The sequence below is a fragment of the Heterocephalus glaber genome, unplaced genomic scaffold (genome assembly GCF_053883595.1).
Source record: "Heterocephalus glaber isolate CG9 unplaced genomic scaffold, H.glaber_assembly_v1.0 deba00001463, whole genome shotgun sequence".
Lineage (NCBI taxonomy): Eukaryota > Metazoa > Chordata > Mammalia > Rodentia > Bathyergidae > Heterocephalus > Heterocephalus glaber.
The window spans coordinates 9,747,790-9,775,222 of NW_028258310.1; the positions used below are offsets into that span (position 1 = coordinate 9,747,790).

Below are 27,433 nucleotides of genomic sequence, written 5' to 3' on the forward strand. Positions count from 1 at the left end.
TTGACAATACATGCACTCATGATTTTATTATAAACAATTACAACCAATGAAGAATCAACCAAAAAGAAATGGTCACCATAATCGCATTTCCCACAATAAAATCTCCCCTATGCTCTTCCTGTCCTTGCTTGCATGTATAGCATATGTACCTAAATATTATCTCTATTTGCAGCTCCCCCAGGTTTTTTTGTAAGAACTGTTGACCTTTTTCTAGGCTAATATAAAGGGCTATGAAAAACTTTGGTGGTTCATATTGTTTTCTCCAACCAGATCATCATCCCATAGCCCATTATATAAAAATTCTGAGGGTGTCATTGAAAAGCTAGTTTTTTGTTGTTTACCATTCTCAAAGATAATGTTCAGTAACCATGTTTTATTCTATTGTTTATATCATATTTACAGACCATTCCTCTCTGACTGTGTAAATATTTCAATTGTTTAGTTTTTTTCTTCTAGTAATTCTCAATTTATTTGGTTGTATCTGGAGTTGAGTTTGAGGGTGGCGAGACAGAAAAAAGATTATTACAGCTCTTTAGTTATAACAAGAAACAGTGTTCTATCTGATTTACCAAACATCCTTCTCTCCAATAATGTTATTTCTGCTAACCTCAGTGTTAAGTGTGGAAACATGGATTGACATGTACTGGGAGTATATGAAAAATATGATTATATGTTATTCTCACTTATAATCATACATGTACTGTATTATTTTTACTTTTGTTAAGCTAAATCATTGTATACAACTAAATAACATAATGTAAACACTAATTTAAATAGATACAATTTTGAATTGTTACTTATTACCAGACCTTTTATTTTTTAAAGTGGTCAATAAATATGGATTTGGAATTTGTACTTTGATTCTTTTCAAAAGCCACTATATATTGTCTCACACCCTTGGATTATCCTCACGTAACTATCTCACTACTCTTAAAGGTATTGTTCAGAAACTATCCAGCAAGTTCTAATTTCATAACCACCAATGGATCTCTCAAGACCAGCAGCTCCTCGGCATCTCTATTTCTCCACAGCCGTCTGCCTCTCACTAAAAAAGCTCTTTCCTTCCTGTTGCCAGATCACATGTAGACTCAGAAGTGGCACTGCTATGTCAATAACAGATAGCAATATTGTTATTCCATCTAGATCCAAGTGCCCTCTCAGCAAACTTAAGCAAAAAAAAAAGGCTTCACTATAGAGCAATATATACTTAATATCATTAAAAGGATTGGAGAACAATAGAAGGCAGGAATTACCAGAATTCCTCCCAGATCAATGCTACAAAACTGGTCATCTTAGGGACTTGCTCTGCTGTGATAATTGGGAACCTAGGGAATAAGAAAGTCACACTCTTCGCTGTAGGCTGCAGGACTTTCCAACTTCAACTGCAATCCAGGTGTCAAAAAGCTGCTTGGGCCCAAAGTTATGCTGACACAGCTGGATTAACACCAGCACCATAAATGCCTCATATCTGGTCATATCTCTCCCAACTCTGCTAGGTCCCAAACTGAAACCTGACACATACGCATCTGAATGGCAAACCTAACACAGGTCAGAATCTCTAGCAACAGTATTTTAAGCAAAAAACAGGCTTTCATTTTTCATTATGCTTTTTCACTTTTCAGCCTCTGACATCAAGGAAGGCACACCAGAAAAGGCTGGTTTCTGACCAGTCAGAATTTTAGCATGTATAAAAGCCTGAGTCCCCCAAAAATTCATGTGTGAAAATTAACCTCCACAGTGTATTAAGAGGTGATAAAGTTATGAACTCTGCTCTTATGAATGGGAATAGTGCCCTTGGGTTTTTTTAGGTTTTTTGTTGTCTCTTCCTGTCTTGTTTTTTGCACATTGAACTATATACCTCCAGCCCTTTTTTATTTTTCATTTTTAGTCAGGGTCTCACTAAGTTTCCCCAACTGGCCTCAAACTTACAATTCTCCTGCCTCAGCTTCCCAGATAGCAGGCACTACAGGCATGCACCAGGCATAACGTCCTTGTAAAACATGCTTGAAAGAGCTTGTATGCCCCTACCACCATATGAAAACACATAAAAGACATCATCCATGAGGAAAGGTTCCTTAGAAGATAACCATTTTGCTAGTATCTTTATCTTGGACTTCCTAGCCTGAAGAACTGTGAACAATAAGTATCTATTGTTTATAAATTATTCAGCCTATTGTATTTTATTACAGCAGTCCAAATGGAATAAGATAGAAATTCCGCCACTTTCACCTATATATACCTTCTTTTAACTTACCTCTTTACTGTAGTGCTGTTCTTGAGAAGAGTGATTTATGTTCTTTCTTTCTGGGTCCTAACTCCCCTCTCATTCCTTAACTCACAAGATATGATTTATCCTTTTCAATCTCCTTGCTTTGATTTTTTTCTTCTATTCCTCTTCTGTTCCCACATAGTATTTTCTGCATTCTGACTTTAGCACCTCACTTCTCTCAGCCTGTATGATCTGCCCTTCACTCATGTAGCTTACCCACCAAACCATAACTTCAACCATAAAATCTTCCCAAGGAATAGAACCAGATTCTTACTACATCCTAAAAACGTCCACCTGCATATCACAAGCTCCTCAAGCTTAATTTGTTCAGTCCCAGGATGCACTGTGCTTGTATATACTGTACAGTTTACCCACTTGATAGAGCTAGAACCCTAAAAGTCAGTGGAATTTTTCTTTTTCTGTCCCTACACTCAGTATCCTAAGACCCATATATTCAGTGAAATATTTTTATCTCTGTTCCTAGTGTAGTATGTGTTCTTCAAAGAAAGACCTCAGATATGCTCATTCTAACATTTTATTGGAAATTGGTTGTGTACGTCAATGAAATAAAGTCAAGGAAAAGCATCATTTTTATGCAGTAATACTCTACTATCTGTGCTATCCTCTAACATAATTTAATAAATTTTAGGATGCCTCTGATTTGGGTACAAAGAGCTTGAGTGGCTTGGAAATATCTCTATATAAACATAAACCATAGCATCTAAAATAACCATCATTACTTTAAATTGGTCCCAAATGCCTTGGGAATATCTCCTGAAATATAAGTACCTTGGATTGGCTTCAGTGCCAGTGGGGGAGAAGGAGGGCAGTACATTTGAAGCAAATATATCAGGAGCTGGGAAACAGTGATACAGCATCTCTAGTGTGACACATATAAGGGATGGGCCCTGCAGGTCCAGAAAGCTGGGCACAATACTTGGCCACCCTGCATTTTCCAACATTGCTTGAGTGTCAGTGTTAACAGAGACCTGAGACTCCAATGCAGAAAGAAGCCCATCACCCCAATTTCCATATCATTGCCAGATAATGGTGGGATCCTCCTCTGGATTACATCAGGGTGGAAACTCTGGCACAGAGAAGGTTCTGAAAAGTTCTATCCACCTCATTTCCTCTGTCAAACTCAGCCCTCTCTCTCCCAACTGACAAAACTTGAGGGAGTAGCAATCCAAAGAAAATAACTGAGCCAGTGCGCTGCTGGTCCCTTGGAATGAGGACAGAGTGGCTTTACTTGCTTTCCTTTGAGGAGCACTGGCAAAGCTGCTCTGTTCCTAGCATCCCCCTCACCACTTTAAGGCCATCACCAGCTTTTACGTTCTTTGGTTCTTCAAAGCTTCTCAGCATACAGTGTTAACACAGTGTTAACACAAGGCCTGTGGTGGCCTTGTGGCTCACAAACAACTTTCACCTTCACTGAGTCATTTGGTTCACACAGGCCTATGAGGTAGGAAGGGTGAGGATCATGATCCCTAGTTGAAAGACAAGGAACCTAGAACTCAGAGTTAGGTCACTTGACCAAATTCACACAGTTAGCCAGCTGCAGAATCAAAATCAGAACACAGGTCTAACTTGAAGCTCCATCCCACTTTTTCTGAGAACAGGCTGGGAGAAGGGACCCATACCCTCATCCCCAACCTGACCCTCTTGGATGGTTCTCAGACAGCACCACTCAGGACCGGATGAGTCCGTATGCGATAGATGATGACTGCAGTGGCTGGGCATAGCAACAAGGACGTCATGATGACAATGGTGGCCAGGATGATGAGGACAATGACCCAGATATCCAAGATGTGCTTGGGAAGCACAGCTTCTGCAGGGGATTGGCTGATAGCATCCATGTTGTCCCACTCTGCAACAGACAGAAAAGAAAATCAGCTTTGTGCACTTCTACCTTCTTGGTTGGAAGGACGCCTCTAGAGGCACTAACCAGCATGTGATCTTTAAGGTTCCTCCATCAGTAATTATAATGGCTTCACTTACTGAAGGCCTATTACCAGGTCTGTGAAAGGCACCTTATGTCTGTTAATTCATTCATTTCTCACATCTTATGAGTCTGTTAATTCACTCATTACTCACATCAACCACCAATCCTAGAAGAAGGGACTATAATAACTGTCCATTTTTTATTTCTTGGCTTTCATCCCCAGTTATGCCCATTTTACAGATCAGAAGTCAAACCCATAAAAGATGGAGATGTCACTAATTTGATCATGGAACTAAAAGCAGATGGACAGAACTCCAGAGCTTCCATGCTTATTTATTAGACTACCATGCTACCAGTCTGTTTCCTTCATTTGTGAAATGAGAAATTCATTGTTTTTAGTCCTGTGTCCCTTTTCTCATTGCTCTGGTGACATATCTCCCTCTTTTCTGAGGAGAATCCACCTGGTTCCATGTGGTTTAGCTGGGGCACTGACCTGAGCAAAGGGATGGAGCTATGACCTAGGCTTACCCACTACAAATCTCTGTAGCCACATTCATACAGGCAAGTGGCCCAGGCTGGTAAACCTAAGTGCCCCCATACTTTTATGCACAAGCTCTTGGGAAAGAAGACTCTTTCTGATGAAACTGCTAAAGTGAAAGGGTCTGGAAAGAATGGACTCAGGGCTATCTTGCTTGCATGTGGAGAGCCTGTCCAAAAGATGAAAAGACAGATAGATGGAGCCTTGAGGCTCATGTGAGAGCCTGAATCCAGCTAGTTTGATGCCATCTGCAATCCTGGACATCCCAAATATATGAGCCAATAATTCCCTGCTTCTGCTTAAGCTAGCGTCCATTTGACGTCTCCCCCTTGCAGATAAGACTTCAGGTGAATAAGGATGTAAATCAGTTATTCCCAATCATTTCTTATTCACAGCGACCTTACTGTCTTCGTAATTTTATACTCTTTTGGGCGGGGGGGGGTGCCGGGGATCGAACTCGGGTCCTTGTGCTTGCACAGCAGGCGCCGAAACCACTGAGCTAAATAAATCCCCGGCCCTGTCTTGGTAATTTTTTCACAGCACCCCAGGCCAAAAAAAAATATCTAGCAGTTCTACATATTAAGTAGTTAACTTAATAAGTATGTCCTAACAACTTAATAACTTATAAAAGTACAAGTTAAAAGAAAAATATTATTCATTCTGAGTTACTAATAGAATGTATGTACCTTTTGGACACTGAGCAACTTTTCAAACTTTGAAATAAGATTGGATGGTGCTATCCTCTCCTGATTCCATGTTAATTTTTTTTTTGCCAGAATTTGACATATCACAGCAACTGTTAAAAACTCCAAGTTTGAACATTCAATTTCTTAGTCATGTTTTATAGATGAGACAATAAAAACCTACCAGAGGATAACCACTGCCACTCATGCTCTTCAAAATAAATAGTTTTCTATGTAAATAGGGAAGGGTGGAGGGGGTGAAGGGTGCACAGGTAATGGGGAAAAAATAAGAACCAAGATACATCATGTACAGGTACAAACACCCAATGATAAATGTAAATGAACTGTATACCTAAAATACCAATAAAAGAACTTAAGAAAAAATAAAAAAATAAAAAAATTAAAAAAATAAAAAGCATAGAAAGTACTAAAAAATAAAAATAAAAAATAAATAGTTTTGTGGTAAAAGGCATTGAATTTAGCATAGGAAATTTGTGTATGTGAATCCCTCCCCCACTTCTTAAAAAGATGAATACATATTTGTGTCATTTTTTTTGTTTGTTTGAATAAAAGTTTAGTTCTTAGTACATAAATAAAGCTTTTTTAGTTTCAAATTTTAAAAAAATTAAATAAAATTTAATTTTTAAATTGTAATCCATAAAATATAACATCACCAAATGGAATGCAGTATGCTTAATGTTAAACTGTAAACTCTCTGGATTTAGCACTTTTCACAGTGTCTGAAAGAGGTCCAGTATCACTATTTCTGTTAAAAATTTTGAAGATCCTATAGCACCCCGTCCCTCTTTCCAGCAAGCTCACTGTGGCTCCCCAGGGTGCCTCAGTGCACAGGTTGAAAATGTATAGTTCATTCCCCATTCAGAGTGTGGGAGGCTGGAACAATTATCAATGGCTCCATCTAAATCTAAGATCTACAATTCTGTGACTCTAGGTCCAGGCAAAATTCCTAAATTCAGTCCTATTTCCTTTTCTTACTTCATTACTAGCTTTTCTTTCCTAAGGCCTTTGTTTTGATCCCCTCTATTGCAACCTAAGTAAGCCACTAATCACTGTATCCAAAATAAAGTACCCAGGATATACATATAAGCAGGTTTCTGCATTTTATGTTACAGCAACCAACATGACAAAGGTGTCCACAAATAGTAAAATAAAGTGGAGTATATCCATATGCTATGGTTCAGACACTGGTTCATGTGTTGATTTAATCCTATAGTGAGGTATTAACAAGGTGAAAAGATAATATGACTACAGTATGTAAAGATGGGGACTTTTGAGGTGATTAAGAGCATATAAGGTCATCAGGGTGGAAACCCTATGATTGAATCCTGCTGGTTTTATAAGGGGTAGCAATGATAAAAAGATCCACACACTGGCTCCCTATCTCTTTCCACGTGATGTCATGTGTCACCCTGAGACTCTGCCTGCAAGAAATCTGTCACCAGATGTACCCAACTTTTCTACCAGAACTGTGAGCTAAATAAACTTCTTTTCTTTATAAAGTTTGCCTGCCTCAGGTAGTTTATCATAAAGATGAAAAACAGACTTAATATACAATGGAATAACAGCAATTTTTATACATGCATTCATTAGTTCATTTAACGAACAGGTAGTACTGACTATACATCAAACATGTTCCAAGTACAATAAAAATATTAATTTATTTAACACAACCATTATGAAAAACCAGTATTGAAGGTCCTCAAAAAACTAAAAACAGAACTACCATATGATCCAACAATTCCACTTCTGAGTATATAACCAAATGATTCAGTATATAACCAAATGAAATCAGTATATCTGTATCCCCATGTTTATTGCAACACTGATTACAATTGTTAAGTTATGGAATCAACCAAAATGTCCATCAATCATGAATGGATAAAGAAAATGTAGTATATATACACCATAATATACAATTCAGCTTTCAAAAAAGAAATTATGTCATTTGTGATAATAGAGATGACCCTGGAGGACATTATGCTACATGAAATAAACTAGGCAGAGAAAGACAAATGCTACATGTACTCATTTTTATTTAAACACTAAAAAAATTAAAGTATAGGAACAAAATGGTGATTGCTATACACTGAAGAACAGAGAGATGTTGGTCAAAGGGTACAATGTAGCCAGGCTTCTGGGAAGACAGGAAGGTTACAAGTTTCAGACCACCCTAGGCACTTTATCTCAAAATAAAATTTATAAAGGGATGGAGTATAGCTCAATGGTAAAGTGTTTAGGGCAAGGCCCTGTGTTCAATCCCCAGTGCACCACACACACACACACACACACACACACACAGTACAATGTTTCCTTTAAACAAGAATAATAAATGGTAATGATAATAATAATAATAACAACAACTTGCTGGGTGTGGGGCAACATGCTGGTAACCCCACCCCACAGAGGGCTGAGGTAGGAAGATTACAAACTCAAGCCTTGCAACTTAGAAACATAGTGAGACACTGTCTCAAAATAAAAAATAAAGGGCCAGGGATTTAGCTCAGTGGTGCCGCCACCTGCCTCAAAAGTGCAAGGTCCTGAGTTCAATCCCTGGTACCAAAAAAATACATAAATAAATAAAAATAAAAACAAAAAATAAAAAAGGCTGGGAATGTAGCTCAGTATAAAGACCCTTGGTTCATTCCCCAGTATGAAAGAGAAAAGAGAGGAGAAAAGAGGGGAGGCGAAGGGAAGGGAGAAGAGGGGCATATTTAATAATTATTATAAATAATCTAGAGGGCTGGTGATTTAGCTCAGTGGCACAGTGCCTGCCTTGCTAGTGCAAGGTCCAGAGTTCGATCCCCAGTACCAAAAAAAAATTATTAATAATAATAATCTGATATTGGTGAGGTCCAAAATATCTTAAATGGGCAAAAGAACAAACAATGTGCAGGATAGTATGTATAGAATGGTTCCTTTGGTTCAGATTTTGTAGAATTAAGTATATGGATAGGTAAGGATATATCCATAAAAAGTATGTTCTGAGTGTAATCCCAAGAAAAGGTTAACAGTGGTTACCTTTTTAGGGAGTTGGACCAGAGGTGCAAGAGGTTTTTGCTTTTCATTCTTCATGCTCTTACACCATTTGAGTTTTCTAAACATGAGCATATATTCTAATCTTTTTACCACAATTCAGGAAAAAATGGAATTTGGGGTTTTTTCTTTATAATTCTCTGTATTAAAAGTAAATACATATATAATTTTAAAATAAAACTAAAGTATGTGGCTAGATCAAAGATCACTAAATGCTATCCAGTGGTGGCAAACCTATGGCACACAAGCTGCTGTGGGCTATCTGTTATCATTTAAAGCTCTAAAAGGTTTGCTGTCACTGCTATATACCACAATAAGTGAGAATCACCTTAGGACAGAATAAAGAAAAACCTGATCTCTGGGTCTATCCAGACTTAGTGAATGAGATTCAAGAGTGGATGGAAGGTGTGTTTTCTCCCTCACCAGCTGACTGGAATGTGCAGCCAGGTTCACGAGCTCCTGGACTCCACCGTCTCTAAGGTCTCTCAGACACATTCCAGCACTAAGCATTGGGAATCAAGTCCTAGGTGCTCTGCAGCCCAGCTGATCTCACCTGGGCCAGTTCCAAGATGAAGGGGAGCCCTGTGCCAGGCTCCCCAGGGCCTCAGAATTATCAGACTGGCCTACAGAGAAAAGAGGCACAGCCTGGCCCTGACTCAGCCACAGAGATGGAGTCATTTTTACCAAGGTCTAAGAAACAGGAGAATGAGTCAGAAGAGATGAAAACAGTTAAAGAGGGAAGGGGGAGGGAGGAACCATTCTTTGTGGTCTCCTGATTAAATCAACAGCTAGTTTGCCTTAGGCCAGAGGAACCCCACCAAAACCCTTTCCAGTAAATCCACTAACATCAAACAGTCACTGGGACTCCAAATGCCAGGAATACATAATCTCCCTAAGTGATTTTAGTAAGCAAAATCTGTCATTTACAGGAATGCTGGCTTCGGGACCAGTCCACCATCACACACCGTGGAATGTTAAAGCAAGAGCCAGTCCTATTTCACAGAGGGCGAAAGGGAGATCCACAAGTCTCCTCCACTTCCAATCCTACCCCCTTCTGCAATAATCACTCAAATACATATCTGATCATCCCACTGCCCCTAGCTACAACTAAACAAAGCAGACCAAGGCAATGAATGAAACATTTCCTGTTACCTGTATCCTAGACTGTACCAGTACTACTCATGTGCAAATGAAATTGTATTTAAAATCCCAATCCCCAAAACAAGTAAAACTGCTCTAGTAGTACAGCAGGGAAGTGGGGAGGGGATTGTATTCCTCCCTCATTCCTCAGGGCTGGACAAATATACTGAGAAAGACTAAGCACCAGAGATTGGGGGTGCTCACACCCTTTACCTGTGCAGTTCACACTAGAAGAGATAGTAAACCATAACACACAATATATATTGTATGAAATTAAAGTCGTTTTTTATTCTAACTGAAAAAATCTGAGTTTGTGTTGTGCTGTGTTGTGTTTTTTGGTGTCCCAGTTTGGTGCAGTATGCTTACTCGGGGGCCAGCACAGCTGCTCAGTTTCCCCTTGACTCCTCACTACTCAAAACAGTTTGAAAACCACAGGTCACACCGCTCCCCTGAGGCCTCGAAGATCTGCTGCTCTAAGGTTCTGAGGGGCCACATGCGCAGCCAGGAGGATGCACAGAACTCTATTTCTGTTTTACTTTTCCCAGTCTTCAAATATCTGTCCTTTGACAGTCTGCTCCTCCCTATATAAGAGTTCCAGACACTATGAAAGAAAAATTTTTCCCCAAAATAAGAACTAAGCAGGTCGCTCGGTGGTTCTACTGCCTGCCTCGCAAGCACAAGGTCCCGAGTTTGATCCCCGGTATCAAAAAAAAAAGTAGTCAAAAGAATTAAGCAGGGCAGGGGATTTAGCTCAGTGGTGCCGCCGCCTGCCTTCCAAGCACAAGGTCCGAGTTCGATCCCCAGTACCAAAAAAAAAAAAAAAAAACTAAGCAAATCATAAGTGCAGCATCTTTAATTGAATGTTGGAAATTTTTGCTTGAAAAGCGGGAATCTAAGCTTCTGCTAGCTGACTTCTGTTTGACCTCATTTGTCATCTGAGTGCACTGACTCCTAATCAGTGCTTCAAAACTTAATAATCATGGGTTAATTTGCTTACAATTTGCTTCACAGATACATTGCTTGTTACTTCTGATTAATATCTCACAACAGAATGTAGCTCAAACCAGTGATATTACAAATTTATTAATAAAATATAGTATTTTTATAACTATGGGAAGTAAAACAGTAGTCAGACCTAAACTCCTGTCATTTTGAACTGCTATACTTTATCTGCTGTTTACCTTATCAATTTATAATAAACTTGGACATGTATTTAATATGTTTGTCTAGGAAACTGCCTTAACACCATCTTGAGCTCAGCCACCGGTCCTGAACACACCATCCCATCAGATCACAGGCTCTGCCCACCAGCCCTGTGAGCTCCTGCTCCTCAGTCCACAAAGCTTAATTTAATGGTAAAGCCAATTTAATGATAAAGTCAATAACTTCAAAATAGCTATTGAATTTTGTGTCCACTAAAAGACCAAAGGTAAGTGTTAAAAAAAAAAAGTGTAGTTTCTCCAAAGGAGAAAAAAAAAAGTACTTTTTCCAAAGATGAAAAACTCATTCTATTCATCTAGTTCTCCATTTGGCTCACTTCATGCAGGAAAGGGGAAGACCTACTGCCTGATCACGAGACACCATGTTTTATTTCTGGACTATTTTCCTTAAGCAACTAACTTCTTTTGTGAAAGAAAGAGCCATTGTTCTAACCAATCTCTCATCATACAGCAAATTTTCTAGTTGTAAGAAAAATTATTTAAATTTCATAAATTAAAATTTTCCACAAGTTAGTAGTCTTAGAAAAATTGGATTGAAGCAACAAGTCTATGCTAACTATTCACTTTCCAACTATGAGATTCTCCAGCAAGCAACTTTTTCCTCTCTGACAGGGCAATATTGTTTCGATTTTGTTTTGAGAACTATCAGAACAAGAAATTCTGTCCATGATGATCATTCATGTATTCATTTGTCAAGAACTTGCTATAACTAAGACACTCTCTTGGGAATAATTATTATTTATTATGACTCTTTACTCCTAAGAAGCACTGAAATGAAACACCTCTTCCCTTGTTTCCACAAACATGGGGTCATAAAAAACAGCTTTTGTTTAACAATTTGTATTTTTTTAAATAAGTAAAAATTGTTTTGTATTATTTGTATTTCCTTAACCAACCTAGCCTTGCCCCATATACTAACTTATTAAACCCTTGCAATAATCTTACAGGAGATTCTTCTGCAGCTATTGATATTAAAGCTGAGCAAGGTCAACCAACCAGCAATCACAAAGCTATCTGAATCGGATTCAAATTCAGGTCCTCTGGTTCTGTACTCACCACTGCACTGCAGTTACCTCCACAGTCCTCACAGACCCAAGTGTATACCAGACCCACAGCTCTCTTCTCATCCAAGTCAGATTCTTATTGTTTTGGCCAAAGGTCTTTCCAGATTTAGAGAATTAAGAAGAGATACATCATCTAAAAAAAAAATCAAGCTTTCCACTCCAGTAATGGCAAATTACACAATTGGACCAGTCCTTTTATTGAAGACAACTAGAAGAGTACGTTTAAGAAAAAATCTTCTTGAAGCCACTAAGAACTAATAAACTAATTAAGAATTACTAGGCTAGGGCCGGGGATTTGGCTCAGTGGTTTCGCCGCCTGCTGCGCAAGCGAAAGGATCTGAGTTCGATCCCCGGCACCAAAAAAAAAAAGAATTACTAGGCTAGATCCAGGAGAAGGGAGGAATCCAGGAAAGTGAGCCTGGCATTTAGGGCAGAATTTCCACTAGTGGAAAATAGAGACTGGACAGGGTACTTCTGCCAGAGGCTAATGGAACAAAACTTGGCATCCAAGCCTTCCAAGATAGGGACAGAAAAACCTCTGCACTTTGTGCTGGGACTTCAAGAGCATCTTTATTGCTGAGCATGACCTAGGAGAACACCAATCCTCCCAGAGACAGCAGCTAGCTTTGAATTATCACAGTTCCTGGAGACCATACTGTTAGTAAAATAAGTCAGACACAAAAGATTAATTATCACATGGTTTCTCTTATACAAGAAACCCAGAATATAAATAAATTAAAGCACAAAAAAGGAGAGTTGGTAGAAAATGGGAAGGTAGACTTCTTGAAGATAGGAAAAGGGAGCAGAGAGAGTGAGGAGAGGGGAAGGCACAGGGAGGTGGAGGGTAAGGTATCAAAATGATAAAAGTATGAGTATATGGACCAATTTCCCCCAAAATGTAATTACTACATATCACAAAGATCTACCAGTTAAATCAATAAATAACACAGTTCCTAAAACTGAATTCAGGTTGTTCCAGATTTCTAGAATCTCCAGCTCCCTGGCAGAAGCAAACATGTATCCTCCCTGGAGGCAATAACATCATGATAAGCCTTTTTTTTTTAACGTCAATGTCCAATGCATAACCAAAAATAACCAAGAATGTAAAAAGACAACATGGCAAAAATAAAAATTCAGAAACATCAGAAAATAAGACAAAATCTACAGAGCTACCAATATTGGAGTTATCAAAGAAACACACACTTTAAAGAACTTTACTATGTTTAGGGGAAAAAAATCAAAGGTTGCACTTTTTGACAGAGAACATGAAACTATAAGAAAGAACATATCAGCGTGGGATTTTGAGGAAATGAGGACTTTGATTTTCCTTTTGCTGGAAGCTCAGAGGCTGTGGCAGTCGGGCTTGGGGCCCACTGGTAAAGGACAGTGGATCTTCTCTGAGACTAAGGAGGAAGCAGCAGCCGATAATCACCAGAATGGGAGTGAATGACTTGTGGCAAATTTTGGAGCCTGTGAAGCAACACGTCAACTTACAGAGTCTTAGTGGGAAAACCACTGAGGTTGACCTGAGCGTCTGGGTGCGTGAGGCACAGTCTGTTAGAAAAATGATGGGAACTGTTACGAAGCCCCACCTCAGGAACTTATTTTTTTCGTGTCTCCTATTTAATGCAAATGGATATAAAACTGTTGTTCGTTATGGAAGGGGAACCAGCAAAGCTGAAAGCTGGTGTCATGAGCAAGAGGAATCAGATGCGCTATGGGCCTTCTGGAAAAACATGATCTCAGAAAATAGGAAGATCACATTTTAAATCGATCTTAATAGAGTGCCTTGAAATTCTGGAGTGCTTAGGAATACCCTGGGTGCAAGTGGCAGGGGAAGCTGAGGCCATGTGTGCTCACTTCAATTTTGGTGGCCATGTTGACGGCTGCCTCATTAGTGACAGAGATGCTTTCCTCTATGGGCCCCAGAGGGTGTATAGGAATTTCACCATGAATGCAAAGGATCCACATGTTGACTGTTATACAATGTCATCTATCAAGAATAAACTAGGCTTGGACAGAGATGCTCTGGTTGGATTAGCCATACTTCTTGGATGTGATTACCTTCCAAAGTATTCTGGCTTGTATCTAGATGTCCTCCAAGTGTGTAATGCTGGGATTAAGGGTGCCCCACCCTGGCTGTGTGTGGCTCAATCAATAGGTGTACAGCCTGGATGGAATATAAAGGGACAGAAAGGTGTTTCTGCTGCTTCTTCGCTGCTGCCTGCTACTCCCTGCTTACTGCTTTGCTGCCTTCTGCCCACTATAAACTGTTTCTCCTCTGCCATGCTGACTATGGAATGAGACCGCAACAAACTGTGAGCTGAAATAAACTTTTCCTTTTTACCTTTGGGTGTTGGGTATTTTATCTCAGCAATGAGAAAAGTAACTAAGAAAAAATGTGATACAGAAATGAGGTTGTTCCTCTAAGTATACCTGACCATGTGGTTCAGGAGCATTTGGAATTGGCTTGTGGGAAGAATTTGGAAAGGTTTGGAGATACCAGCTGAAGAAACAGCCCTGGAATGCTTTAAGCTGTACTTGATGAGAGATTCTAGTCAGAGCTCAGAAGACCAGAATGCTGATAGAAATGCTGCCAATAAAGACCAATCTCAGAAGGTTTCTGCTGGGAATAAGGACTGCACTGGCTGTTGGACTCCATGTCATGTGTGTTATGCTTTGGCAGAAAATTCATCTGCATTTTGCTCATGTCCAGAGACTGCCTGAAACTGAGACTAAAGGCAGCAGACTAATTAATCTTGCAGAAGAAATTTCAAGGCAGTCTAATGTTGAGGTGATGGCATGGCCACTACTGAGGAGTTTTAGCCAGATTTATGTTGAGAATCAAGAGCAAAGAGCCAAGCAGAATGATTTAAAATGTTGTGAGTTTTGCCAGAAAGGAAGTTCTGGTAAAGTTGCAGACTGCAAAGATGGAGAAGAGGAGAACTTGGTTGCTGGGAAGGAATGGGAATAGAAAAGGTAGCCTGAAGACATCACAAGAACCAGCAGGACTCTGGCTTTTGCATCCTCAAAATTACAAATGTGAAAGACTTTGCTTTGAGAAGAAAGCCCCAGAGTACCATATTCCAGAATGGCAGTGGCCTAGGGGAAGTTCTTCCTCAGGATTTGGTTCCTAGTGCTCAGCAATCCAAGCACTCGACCCCTACAGCCAAGAAAGAAGGAAGCCTGGCTACTGCTTCAGCTGCCAGCAGACTTTGGCATCAACCACTTGGTGCTGGTTTTAGGTGCATGCAGAATGTAAGAGTGGTGGGATGAGGCAGGCTTCCACTCAGATTTCAGAAGAAGACCTGGGAGGCTAGGCAGTGTGCCCCTAAGGGCACAGTGTGTGAAACTGAGGGTGAAGCTGAAGGTATAGTGGAAATCTCAACAGGTGGGAAAAGCCAGGAACATAGATCACTGAGGAAAGCTGCAAAGAATGAGCAAGGCTGGCCAAAGAGACTAGCCATGGTAGCTACAACCACTGGAAGTGCTGTAGGGGTCGGAGCCACTCAAGCCCTTTGGAGTTCACAACTTACCACAGATTGCATGGGATACTAGACAATGGAACTATAGGATTTAATGTTTGCCTTGCTGGATTTTGCTCTTGCTTTGTTCCCATTCCTTTTTATCTCCCTCTTTGCACCTTTTGGAATAGAAATGTCTATCCTGTACCATTGTATGTTGAAGTGTTAACTTTCTTTTCATTTACATGGGGGCACACAGCTAAGAGTTTGCCTTCAATCTCAGAAGAGACTTTAGACTTGAACTTTTCAGCAATGCTGAAACCATTAGGACTTCGCCAACTCTTAGAGATGGACTAAATGCCTTTTGCATAAAGGATGTGCATGAGTCTTTGGGGAGCCAGGGGCAGAATGTTATGGCGTATGTTTAAATGTTCCCCGAGAGCCTAATGCAATCATAGGTGGGGGTTTTCAGAGGTAGCTGGATCTAGGGTGCATGAAGGAATTAAGGGTGCCCCACCCTGGGTGTGGGTGGCTCAGTCAATAGGCCGATAGCTTGGATGAAACATAAAGGGAGAAAAAGGCTTCTGTTGCTTCTTCACTGCTACCTGCTGATCAATGCTTGCTGCTTTGCTGCCTGCTTTCTGCCTGCTATGAACTGTTTCTCCTCTGCAAGGGCTGTCTATCATGCCACCCTGCCCTGGAGCCAGCAAACTATGGACTGAAACCTCTACAAACTGGGCTATACCTTTCCCCCTTTAACTTTGGTGTTGGGTATTTTGTCTCAGCAACAAGAAAAGTAATCAAGACACTTAGGCCTAGGAAAAAGGGAAAAAATAGCAGGATAGTAAAATTAATAGCCCTGTTTTCTAATATATGCCTAGTGGCAAAATGTAGAAATCAATAATTTTTTAAACTGTTAAGAAAAAGAAAGTGGGAGGAAAGAAAACTTTAAATACCACAAACTATTATTTTATTGTAATTCTCCTTCTGAAATAAAAGACTTTATTTCAAAAAAAAAAAAAAGAAAAAAGAAAGAACGTATCAGATTTTTTAAAGAGCTAAATAGAGATACAGAAATTTTGGGCCAGGAATTTAGCTCAGTGGTTCCTCCACCTGCCTCGCAAGCATAAGGTCCTGAGTTTGATCCCCGGTGCCCAAAAAATTAGATAAGAAATACAGAAATTTTAAAATATATTAGGAATTAAAAATCTAGTAGATGAACTTAACAGCATACTGAACATAGTTAAAGAGAAGATTAGTGCACTGGAGCATAGGTCAGGAAAAAATATTTACAATGAAATAGAAATAAACAAAAGGATGGAAGATATAAAAAACTGGATGAGGAACACAGAAGAAACAGTAACAAGATACAACACACATGTAATTGGAATACCAGAATGAAAGGAGAATGGGACAGAAACAACACAGGAATAAATGAAAATTTTCCAAAGCTGATGAAAGGCACAAAATTCACATACTAAAGAAGCCCTAGGAATTCCTAGGAGGAGAAATAAAGTGAAATCCATAATTAGGCATATTATAATAAATCTGCAAAAACCTAAATGTAAAGAAAAGACAGTTTATCTTCAAATAAGAAACAATCAGATTGATCACCAACTTCTTAACAGAAACAATGGAATCAAACCAACAACAGAATGATTATCTTTAAAGAGGTAAAAAGAAATAACCATCAAGAATTATGATAAAATAAGACATTTTCAGAGAAAAATACAGAAATAAAATATTCAATAGCAATAACAAATAGAAGAAATAAAAATATTTTGATTTTTCTGACATTGTCTGGGAAAGAGCAAAAAACAAATACTATTAGATATTAAATCAAAAGTATATATTGTAATCTTTAGCCATTAAGAAAAATAGTAAAAGAATGCATAATTTCCAGGATTAAAAAAAAAAAAAGAAAAGGAGAAAAACAACAGCATAGACAACAAAGAGAAGGCTCAGAGAAAGGTGGCAGACTTAAAAGGCAAATCAACCAAGACTTTTCCAGCATATAAAGAAGTTCCTTCCTTTTCATTTACACTTCAGAGGAGTGTTAAAACCTCAGACTCTGAGGCCAGTCTGCTTGGATTTAAATGTAGCTTCACATTTGAATACATTACATAAACTTCCTCATCCTTCTACTTACTCAAGCAAAAACAAAACCAAACATGGGAAAATAATATCTGCCTTATAAGATCAGGAGAATTATATGAAATAATCACACATAGCACTTAGTGTCCTGAGTAAGTACTCTACAAATATGAATTCCTATTCTGATTAGAAATTCCTAGCTGTAGGGACTCACTAATTTAAACAATTATCCTCCACTCCTTCCAGTAAAGTTTGTCAGTATCCCAGACTTGGGCCATGTCTATCAACAAAGACAATAGATACGCTGTGCTCTGGACACAGTTAGTCCTCCAAAGGTTCGTGGGCTGAGGGCTCAGGCCTCATGTAACAGTATGGCGAGGTGACTAGGGGGAGGTCAATAGGCCATGGGGTACTACCCTTGGATAGAATTAATACCCATCTCAGAGAAGTAGGTCAGTTGTCAAGAAAGCAGGTTGTTATATAGCAAGGTTGCTCCACATGCTTAGTCTTTCTTACACAACCCCCCTTTCTGCTTCTCTGCCATGTGCTGAACCACCATGAGGTTCACCAGAATCAGCCAAACAGCTGTCAATGTCACATGTTTCAACCTCCAGAGCTATGAGCTAAATACACCTCTTTTCTTACAACTTACCCAGCCTCAGGTATTTTGCTATACCCATATTAAACAGACTGAGACAGATAACAGCCCATATTAATGATTTTTAAAAACCAGCCAGCACACAAGTTCCTATGAGGAATGTAACCATTATGTACTACAAACATGTATTAATAAAAAATTATTGTTAAAAAAATAAAGTACTACTTTTTTAAAAAATCAACCAGCACAGTAATTACACTGGCTTGTTCATCTAGTCCAAGTATGAAACTGGTACAGTTAGCAATTCAATCTAATTCAATAAACATTTATGGCACTGTGATTAATATTAGAGATCAAGGAGTCAGCATAGCAACAGAGATAAATCAAATACAGTTTTTGCCCTTAAAGAGTACACTCTCTCCTGAAAGAAAAAAAAAACATCAATTATAATCACTAACTGCAGAGAAGTGCAAAGTACTCAGCTGCCAAGCAGAGAAGCGAGCACTACACTGACAGTCTAAACCACGTGCTATGGGAAAAGGAAAGTGTACTCTACATGGTCTCTGGGGTCAAGGATCTTGATTTGAATCCTGTCTTCCACCCTCACTGATTGTGAAACTTTAGCTAAACCTCAGTCTTCTCATTTGTGAAAGGAGGGTACTAAAAACACTGTATCAAAGCATCCTATTGTGAGGATAAAGTGAGATCATATGAAGACTCTTGGAACATAACAGATGCTCAAAAAAAATGAATCTTCATTTTTTTGTTTTACCTAAGTAAAACAGAATACTTTGCAAATAGGGAACATTTGCTATGGGCTTAGAAGGATAACAGGAATTCTAAAGGAAGAAATGAGGGCAACATCAGACATCCTCAAGAAAGCCCAGAAGTATATACACTGTACAGTGTGTTGGGGATACATAATCCTCATGGCTTTGACAAGAGGCTTGAACTCTTTGAGCTTCAGTTGCCCGACTTCTAAGATGGGAACAACAACAGTATTAACAACTTTATTGGATGCAGTGGACTGGATGGACATAAGCAAATGGACAGGAAGTACTTTGGCAGTGTGGCTCTTAAATGTCCCCTCTAAGGCCCATATGTTAAAGGATTAGTCCCAGCTTGATGCTATTGGGAGGTAGAAATTTTAACAAGTGGGGCCTAAGGGGGTCTTCTAGTCATTGAGGATGTGCCCCTGAAGGCGGCAATGCGACCAAAACCCCTTCTCTTTCCTCTCTTCCTTTGCTTCCCAGTCACCATGAGGTGAACAGCTCACTCCACCAATGTGCTCCTGCCACAATGTGCTGCCTCCCCATGGCCCACAAAGCAACAAGGACAGTTGATCATGAGCTGGAACCTCCAAAACGGTGAGCCAAAATCAACCTTTTCTCTTTCTATGTTTATTATCTTGGGTATTTTTATAGGAACAGAAAACAGATTAACACTACCACTTAGGACAATGCCTGGAACACATAGGGAGAGCTTCCTAGAACACAGAAAAGAATTCTTTAAAAGGTTTAAAGGCCCTGCTCTTAGTTAGGGTGCCATGAGTGCTCTATGACTGACCTGAGTTCAGTGTAGGAAACCACAGTGATAAGTTTCACAAGCTAATAACCTTTGATGTCTGTCCCCGACTTTGGAAACAGCACACCCTTCACATCTGAACTGCAATTCACAGTTAACTTTTGAGAGATTGCCAATGGTTATCCAACCGGTTTTACCACCAAGTAGCCTATGGAGGTAGAAGGAACTAAAGAAATGACTTCCTGCTAGCAGGCAAGCTTAATCTTCCCAAAGTGGGAGAAGAAGCAGACTGAAGGAAGTGGCATCCTGCAGGTATGGCCCTAGTCCAGCACTTCTAGAGCTCTGAGCACCCAGTGCCCCTGCTATTTCCTTTCCACCAGATATCAGGCCAGACAAGGCAGCTGGAACCATCTCCGAGTCTCTGACAAGGGTGTATCTGAAGATGTGAGACTCTTCAAGCATCTTGCAGAAGGTGAGGTTGATGGTTCCAAGGGCACTGTCCACTGTTCAAGACCCTTTCTCAGATTCCATCCTCAGAAGCTGCTCCAATTTCCAAATAAGAATACAACATTCAGAATAGACAGAGAGCAATGCATGTTCCAGAAGAGGCCCCATTAACCCCTTTCAGCCTGAGGCACCAAATGGCCTTTGGCCCCTGCTTGAACCCACTGAAGACTTCTGTGCTTGTTGTCCCCTCATCATAGGATGCTGACAATGCTTGGAATGGGCCCATTGCCCATTGTCTCAGTGTCCAAGTCCTCATCCTAAATGTTAACACTCAAAAATTTTTCCAGACCCACCCTATTAAACTACCACTGCTCACCTGCTTGCCACTCTGTCTCACACCCTGTCGTATTTTCCTCAAATACTTCTTATAATCTAATATTCGCTTGTTTATCACTTGTTTGTTTTTACTGGCTTTTATTCCTGACTTGTTCCTCTTACCTCTCAGATCTAAGCGCACAGAGAACAGAAGATCCTATTTCGTTTATTGTTGCATCCTCAGTGCCTATCACACTGTAAATGCCAGTAAATATAAGATCAGTGGAAGAATGAATATGCAACTGGATATTTCAAATCTGAGCTCAATTCATGAAACTTAATTAGCAGAAGAGATCCAGAAAGCATTCTGATTCCCACAGAAGTCTCAATGACTGCAAAAGTCAGAGTCATATCTCCAAAACAAATGACAGCCTCTGATTTCATCATTTACTGGGCTCTCTCTACATTCAAGGAGAATTGGGAGAGGGAATCTCTTCCTTTCCCAGTCCACCCTGTACATATCAGGCAGAGGACTGGCCTTTCACAGTCAAGTCCTTTAGGATTCCCCCTTGTTAATTTGTTCGGGTTGCTCAAATTTTAATTTTGATTCCCTGTATGCAGAAGCTGGGCGCTGGGGGTGTGGAGAGATTTGTTTCCCAAGTTGTGAACCTTTCTTTCTCCGTTCAATAGGGAGAAAGACAAAGGAGGTAGGTTTTCTACGCTGACTCCAGTATAAGGACATCTGAACCTCACATTTACTCTTGGAAATAGCTCTCCTCCCACTGTGTAACACTTAGCCTCAAACACTGGCTGGCCAGCATGCACTTATTCCCCAGGGACCTCTGTTCCAAGGAAAAGGGCCAGAGGCAAAAATGGACAGTGAAATAAATCAAATCAGAGGCCTTTCTCTGACGACCCAAGGTCCTTGAGAAAACTCTTCTCACTTCACCCCAACAAACCCCTTCTTCCCCCAAAATCTCTAATGAGTTCCCTGCCTAAATTTCTATCTGCTCTTCTGTGGCTGGAAAAATGAAAAAACACCAAGATATTTGTTTCAAAGAGATGAGAAGTGAAGCCAAAGCTGTTCAAGATAACACATGCCACTGGAAAGCCAATCAGTCTCAAAAACCAAGAGAGAGCCAGCAGAAGAAAAGATCCAGGCCAAATCCACAGCATCCTGCTTAAGATCATACCATCCATCACTGTAATTTGCAATGACTAAGTGCTGCTGTGTGCTGGGATGACAAAGGAGACTCTCCAAGAGAGGGACTTTGGCGGCTCAGTGACAGAGCTGCAGGAGCACCAGAGTGGTGGTGCTAGGCCTGAGGCAGTCGCTCTCCCAAAGAGTGTCTCAAGCACAAGGCAGGCAGAAGAGCCCCACCCCCAAGATGGCCATCTCCTGGGCCCCAGAACCTCAAGTATGGAAAAAGGAAGCATGGCTCAGAAAGCAGAGCCATGAGAACACAGGCCAAAGGGACCTTATGGATGTGATCAAGATTAAGGATGTGGAGATGGGAGATTACCCTGGATTATCCAAGTGGGACCAACTAATCACATACACCCCTAACAGTGAAGTGGAAGGCAGAAGAGGGGGTCAGAGAAATGGGACATGATACAGGCTGATTCCCTGTTGTTGGCTTGAAGATGGAGGCAGGGAGCTAAGAGCCAAGGAAGGTGCAGCCTCCAGAGGCAGAGAATGGCCCTGTGTTTACAGCCAGCAAGAAAACAGTGACCTTGGGCCTGCAACCACAGGAAGTAAATTCTGCCAGCAATTCAGAGAAGTGGGAAACTGATTTTCCCTTAGTATCTCCTGAAAGAAAAGCAGCCTGATGACACCTTGATTTTATTCTTGTGATACTCATACTGGACTCTGAGCTACAGAACCATAACTGAGTTTAAAAATGTTTAAAACTGCTATCTTGAAACCATAGTAAGTTGTTACAGCTCCATTAGAAAACAAACATACAGTGCGATCCTGGGCAAATCATTCTTTCTGACTGAACCTCAGTTTTGTAGTCAAGTCATTTGAAAGGAATGGACAAGTTGATTTCTAAGAGTCTGGCTCCCTTTGGAAGACTGACCACTCCTGACATGCACCTCCCTCCTGGCCCCGTTCCCAGTTCCAGGATGGACATGAGCTGAAGGCCATTAAAGAAAGAACAGAAAAGAGTAAAAGAAAAAAATAATCTTCAAAAAGCCTCTGAGGTATTGTCTAAGATACCACCTAAGGGCACTAAGCAGAAACCACTTGTTACTTCCTTGACTATACCCCAGAGGAATGAAGTAGGAGGTCTGGGAGATAGAGAAGAAAGCTCCAGGACCAATCAGTACTGGCTGCTCAGAGCACTGAGTTAAGGATTCCCCAGCCTTGTGAATGTCAGATGTCAGTCTGGGGCAAGGACCAGGACTAGTGACATGTGTGCCAGATACTTGTCATCATTAATTGCAAAATTTGGGAAAACCAGGGTAGTTTTCTCTGTCTCTCCTTCTCCCTCCTCTATTTCATTCTCCCTGAACCTATGTAGTGAGTCATCAGCAAGTCACACATCCAATCATCGAATCAGAGCCCCAAAATAAGAAAGCTACAGGTATACACAGTCAAGCAAATTTTTTTTGATACTGAGAATTGAACCCAGGGCCTTACAGGTTGAGAAGTGCTCCACCACTGATCACATCCTTGAACCTTTTTAACATTTTGAGACAGGCTCTCACTAAGTTATGCAGGCTGGCCTGAAGTTGTGACATTCCTGGCCTCAGCCTCCTGAGCAGCTGGGATTGCAAGCATGAGCCACCACACCCAGCTTCTGTATACAACAAAGCAATTTAAAGTACACAGTTTGAATCGGGCCTGCTGTTGTTTAATATGCTAGGTAACTCTTAATTATGACCTGACCACCTTTCTGTATACCCAGTGCTTAACCTCTACCACTCTATTCTCTCTTGAGATTCACCTTCTGTCTCCCTACTGAGCTAAAAGGAGACTTGAGTCCCTAGTAATCCACTAGCATACTGGCTTTCAACGTCTCACCTGACTTCCCCCACATCATCCTGCCAGTCAGTTACAGAAGCAAGATCTGAAACCTGGTTCCCCCAAAGTCCAATGATATTCACCACCAGAATAGACACTGCAGTCAGCCTACCTGGGTGACTACACCTACACCTCACTTTGCCACTTCCTGTGATTAGGGGTGTGTCACTTTCTCTCTCTGGAGCTGTTTTCTCATATACTGTATTAAATGGAGAGAATGATGGTCCCTCTCTAACAAGACCATATTACAGACTAAATTAATGAATACATGCAAAATGGCCCACAGTGCACACTGAATTGTGTCCAGTAGGATCATTATTCCGTTATTCAGCGTACCTGGCCAGTCTGGGTAGAGGGCTGCAGGGTGTGGTGATGTCAACATTCCTATAAACTATGGATGGGAATGCCTGGATCTATCTTTGCACTGCCAATAGTGACAATGTAATATCAACCAAAATAAAAATCCCCTTTCCTTGGAGATACTTCCTTCATCTGTACATTTTAATCCATAGAGAAGAGGCAGAAACACATTTATAGGGAGGATCAGAATACAGGTAGGAAAGCATCTGAGGTTGTGACTGCCCCTTCATCTCTTTGTCTGTCACCCTGGGGCCCAGTATCTGACCCAACCACAGTCCCCAGAGTCTCGTTCTTGTTACGTGTCTCTGACACCTCACCACAGCTCTGTGGTTCTCCGACTCCATCAAAGAAGGGGAATTCCCAGACCTTTCATGCAATGAACCCCACAGCTCCAAGAGGTCAGTGCCTAGTCACCCCATCGTAATTTACACCCCCACGGTGGCCGGAAACAGGAGGCTCTGCTGGGAGAAACACTTCTGGCCTTTTGCGTTCTGAATGTAGAGATACACGCTGTCCTCAAGCTCAGCTGGGCTGTCTCTGCGTGTTCAGACAGTTGGTGAATGACTGAAACACCAATATCATGCCACCCACACACAAACACCCACTCTACTTCCTCACTTCACACACCGGAAGATGAGACCCAAATAGGGGAAATGCTTCAGTCACTATAACTCAGGACCTCCTGAGACCCCCAGGGAACTGTTCTTCCCACCCCCCTCCCACCCTAGCCCCAGTCAGGTACTCACAATCCCTCGGGACTATTTCCCCACTGCAGTGGCACCACACAGCACAGCAGATGGTCGAGGAATGACTGAGCAGCTTCCCGGGCGGCAGCCTGGCCCTTTGAGGAGTCTGGCATTCACGCTCTACACTCTAGAACCATTAGCCCTGGATGCCAGCAGGCTTCGTGCTAGTCAGGAAGAAATCACTGAGCCGTATGAACAGGAGTCCAGCCTGGTCACTCAATCAGAATAACAACTCCTGACAATTTCACAGGTTTTTATGGTTCCCCCCTTCCATCCTTTCACTCAGCACTTACTGAGCACTTTCTATTTGCCAAGCCTCGTGTGCCAAGTGCTGAAGTTGCCTCAGAGATAAGAATACAGTCGACAGGCAATCCCTACACTCCAGAAACTGGGACGCAAAAGAACCGGCAATTAGATACGTCTTAACTAAAGGAGCCGATGCCCGGAGGGGTGGGCGGGCCTCGGGAAAAAGTCCCTCTCCAGTTTTCACACATCCTTTCTCTTCGCGTTCTGTCCGCAAAGGATGTTTTCCCGCTTCACAGATGGAGACAACAAGGCTCAAAAAGACGACGGTGAAGCAGCTGGGACAAAACCAAGACTAGAATCCAACAGACTTGACTCCAAATTCCCCGCACCTTCTACGCAGGGCTCTGAGGAAAGGTATCCCGCAGTTCTGGGGCCGCCAAGACTCAAACCCAGCACAGCGCCCTGACCCCGGGCCCGGAGCCCAGAAGCACCGCCAGCCCGAGGAAAGGAGGGAGAGGGAACACCGGGTGAAGCCCGGCGGACAGCGGAGCTGGGGCGCACCCACCAAGCGCCGGCCTTCCGAGAGGCCCAAGGTTGTGTGGCTGGAACTTGGGCGCTGAGAGCCAAAGGAAAGGGAAGAGGGTCTGGAGAAAGAAAAGCAAAAGTGGAAAGGGGAAAATGAGGGAGGCGAGGGCGCGCTGGGAGCGCCCCGAAGCAGGGACGGCGCAGTGCTGGGTCGCGAGTCGCGAGACTCCCCTCAGCCAGAGCCCCACGACCGCACCGGTGGCCTCACTCACTCCGGCTCCGCGGTGCCGCCCTGGGAGCAGCAGGTCCGCCGAAGATCCGGCGCAGACACCACCCGGCGGCGCTTCCCCAGGTCTGCGGGCTCGCAGGGGATCCGGCCGCCGGAAGCAGCCCCACCGCGCCGGGAACGTGCCCGGCTCCTCCGGGCACGCGGGAGCGGCTGGAACCCGGGCTCGGCACCCCGCTCGGGCTCCGGGGCCTGGGGCTGCGCGGCCGCTAGGGACTCCTCCCGGCCGCCGCGCAGACCCTCTCCCTGGCCTCTCTCGCCGACTGCTGCGGAGAAAGGAACTTTCAGGAGAAAGAGACCCGGAGTCTCAGGTTCCCTTCCACCCGGGCGCGCACTCCCCCCTGTGGCCTTAAAGAAATAACTTCGTGCCTAGGGGGTCTCTGCTCTCTGGATTGTAAATCTAGAGGGTTGGCCTACCAGGATCCTTTCCAGTTTAGTTTGGACAGGAGAATGTCTAGCCAGTGAGCTTTGATAGAAGACTCAGACTTCCTGCTTTGGAGTGGGCCGAGTATAGAATCCTTAAGACGCTCTGCCTCTCTGTTCATTCCCTCCATAAAGCGAGGATAATAATGCCTTCCCCCAGCCCTCCTGGAGGACTGACTCAGAGGGCCAGGAGGACCAGTGTGAAACTGGTCGCTGTCTGCCTATAAGCCTGTTTATTTTGCTGTAACAGAGATCAAAAGCCCATTAGGATTCGATATCTGAGAGCCTTCCCAACCCCTCTTTGTTCGTGGCCCAGGTTCCACGCAGGACAGCGTCCACTCCCAGTTTCCTAACCGATCCACAGAAGGAGGAAGCATTCCCATCTTGTCTTGGCACCCACTCTTTTTAGCTCAGCGATAGGTTTTTCTCCAGTCTTACTCTTCTGAAAATGAGGGGCACAGGCCTTCACTACCAGCAGGACCTTAAAAAGTTCTGAAGCCCGGTTTGTTTCAGTTTTTCCTTCCTCCAGTGGATATAGTAAGCCCTGAACTAAACTACACGGTTTTCTCTGGCTCAGGGATGAGGTCAGCAAAAATGGCATCAAATCATCATCACCAGATGCCAGTTTTTTCAGGGAAGGCAGTGGGGATGAAGGGAATTGATATGAGACACGATCTGACAAAAATTCTAGGGGTTATTACTTAACTGCATGTTTTCACTCCAAAGAGAAAATGTAGGGCCTAAAAAAATAAGTACGACGCGATTCTGGGTACTGTAGTGTAAAGCTTTCATTTAGCAGGATAGAGCAAGTTAAAGGAGAACAATCTTCATTTAATACAAATAGCTCCCTGGTTAGGGGAAGGGATCAGGGGATCCTTTGGGTGGACAACTGGTAAGTGAATGTGTCCTGTATCAATGTTGGCTTCCCTCTGAGACAATATGAGAGGCCTGAGCCAGTATCTGTGATGCTTAGTCTACCTTTACCATTTGGCAGAGTATCAGTGTCTCTTTAATACTGATTTTGCCCTGAAACCCAAAAAGCAAGCCAAAAAGAAAGTTTGAATGCCCTAAAGGGAAGTATAGAGCATTGTCTGCTGCCTCAACTGGATTGATTTTGAATCATATCTACACAATACTTTTCTCACTTTTCATTTATGCAAGTATATTTATTAAGTTGAAGGGAATAATGTGACATTAACATCACAGTTTCCTCACTTGTAAAATAGTAACGTGAGAATTAGCCCTCCTGGATATTTCAAAGAACTAGGACTGGAAGTCTCATTTGACCCAACTATTCCCCTCCTGGGTATCTTCCCCAAAGAATTAAAAGAATCATACCACAATGATATATGTGTACCCATGTTTATAGCAGCACAGTTTGTAATTGCTAAAACTTGGAAACAGCCCAAGTGCCCATCAACTGGAAACTGGATAAAGAAAATGTGAGTTTTTTATAAAATGGAGTAC

General features: G+C 41.8%; 1 protein-coding gene and 1 pseudogene across 3 annotated transcripts; one reads left to right on the plus strand and one right to left on the minus strand.

Moving 5' to 3' along the window:
- Smim3 (small integral membrane protein 3) lies at positions 1 to 26,499 on the minus strand. Of its 3 annotated transcripts, none has more exons than XM_021266233.2 (2): positions 25,961 to 26,499; positions 1 to 4,136 (listed from the first exon to the last, which is right to left on the minus strand). In XM_021266233.2, the coding sequence occupies exon 2, from the start codon at positions 4,123 to 4,125 to the stop codon at positions 3,943 to 3,945; it is 183 nt and encodes a 60-aa protein (XP_021121892.1). In that variant the 5' UTR covers positions 4,126 to 4,136; positions 25,961 to 26,499; the 3' UTR covers positions 1 to 3,942. The 3 variants fall into 3 exon arrangements, with proteins under 3 accessions (XP_021121892.1, XP_004854492.1, XP_021121893.1); XM_004854435.4 differs by lacking the exon at positions 25,961 to 26,499 and adding an exon at positions 25,530 to 25,701; XM_021266234.2 differs by lacking the exon at positions 25,961 to 26,499 and adding an exon at positions 24,487 to 25,275.
- LOC101708109 (CAP-Gly domain-containing linker protein 1 pseudogene) overlaps positions 25,411 to 27,433 on the plus strand; it is a 12,832-nt pseudogene continuing 10,809 nt past the window's right edge.

What these genes read in the sequence shown, in the direction of transcription:
- Smim3 (XM_021266233.2), bottom strand. Translation starts at nt 4,125, where the DNA reads ATGGATGCTATCAGCCAATCCCCTGCAGAAGCTGTGCTTCCCAAGCAC.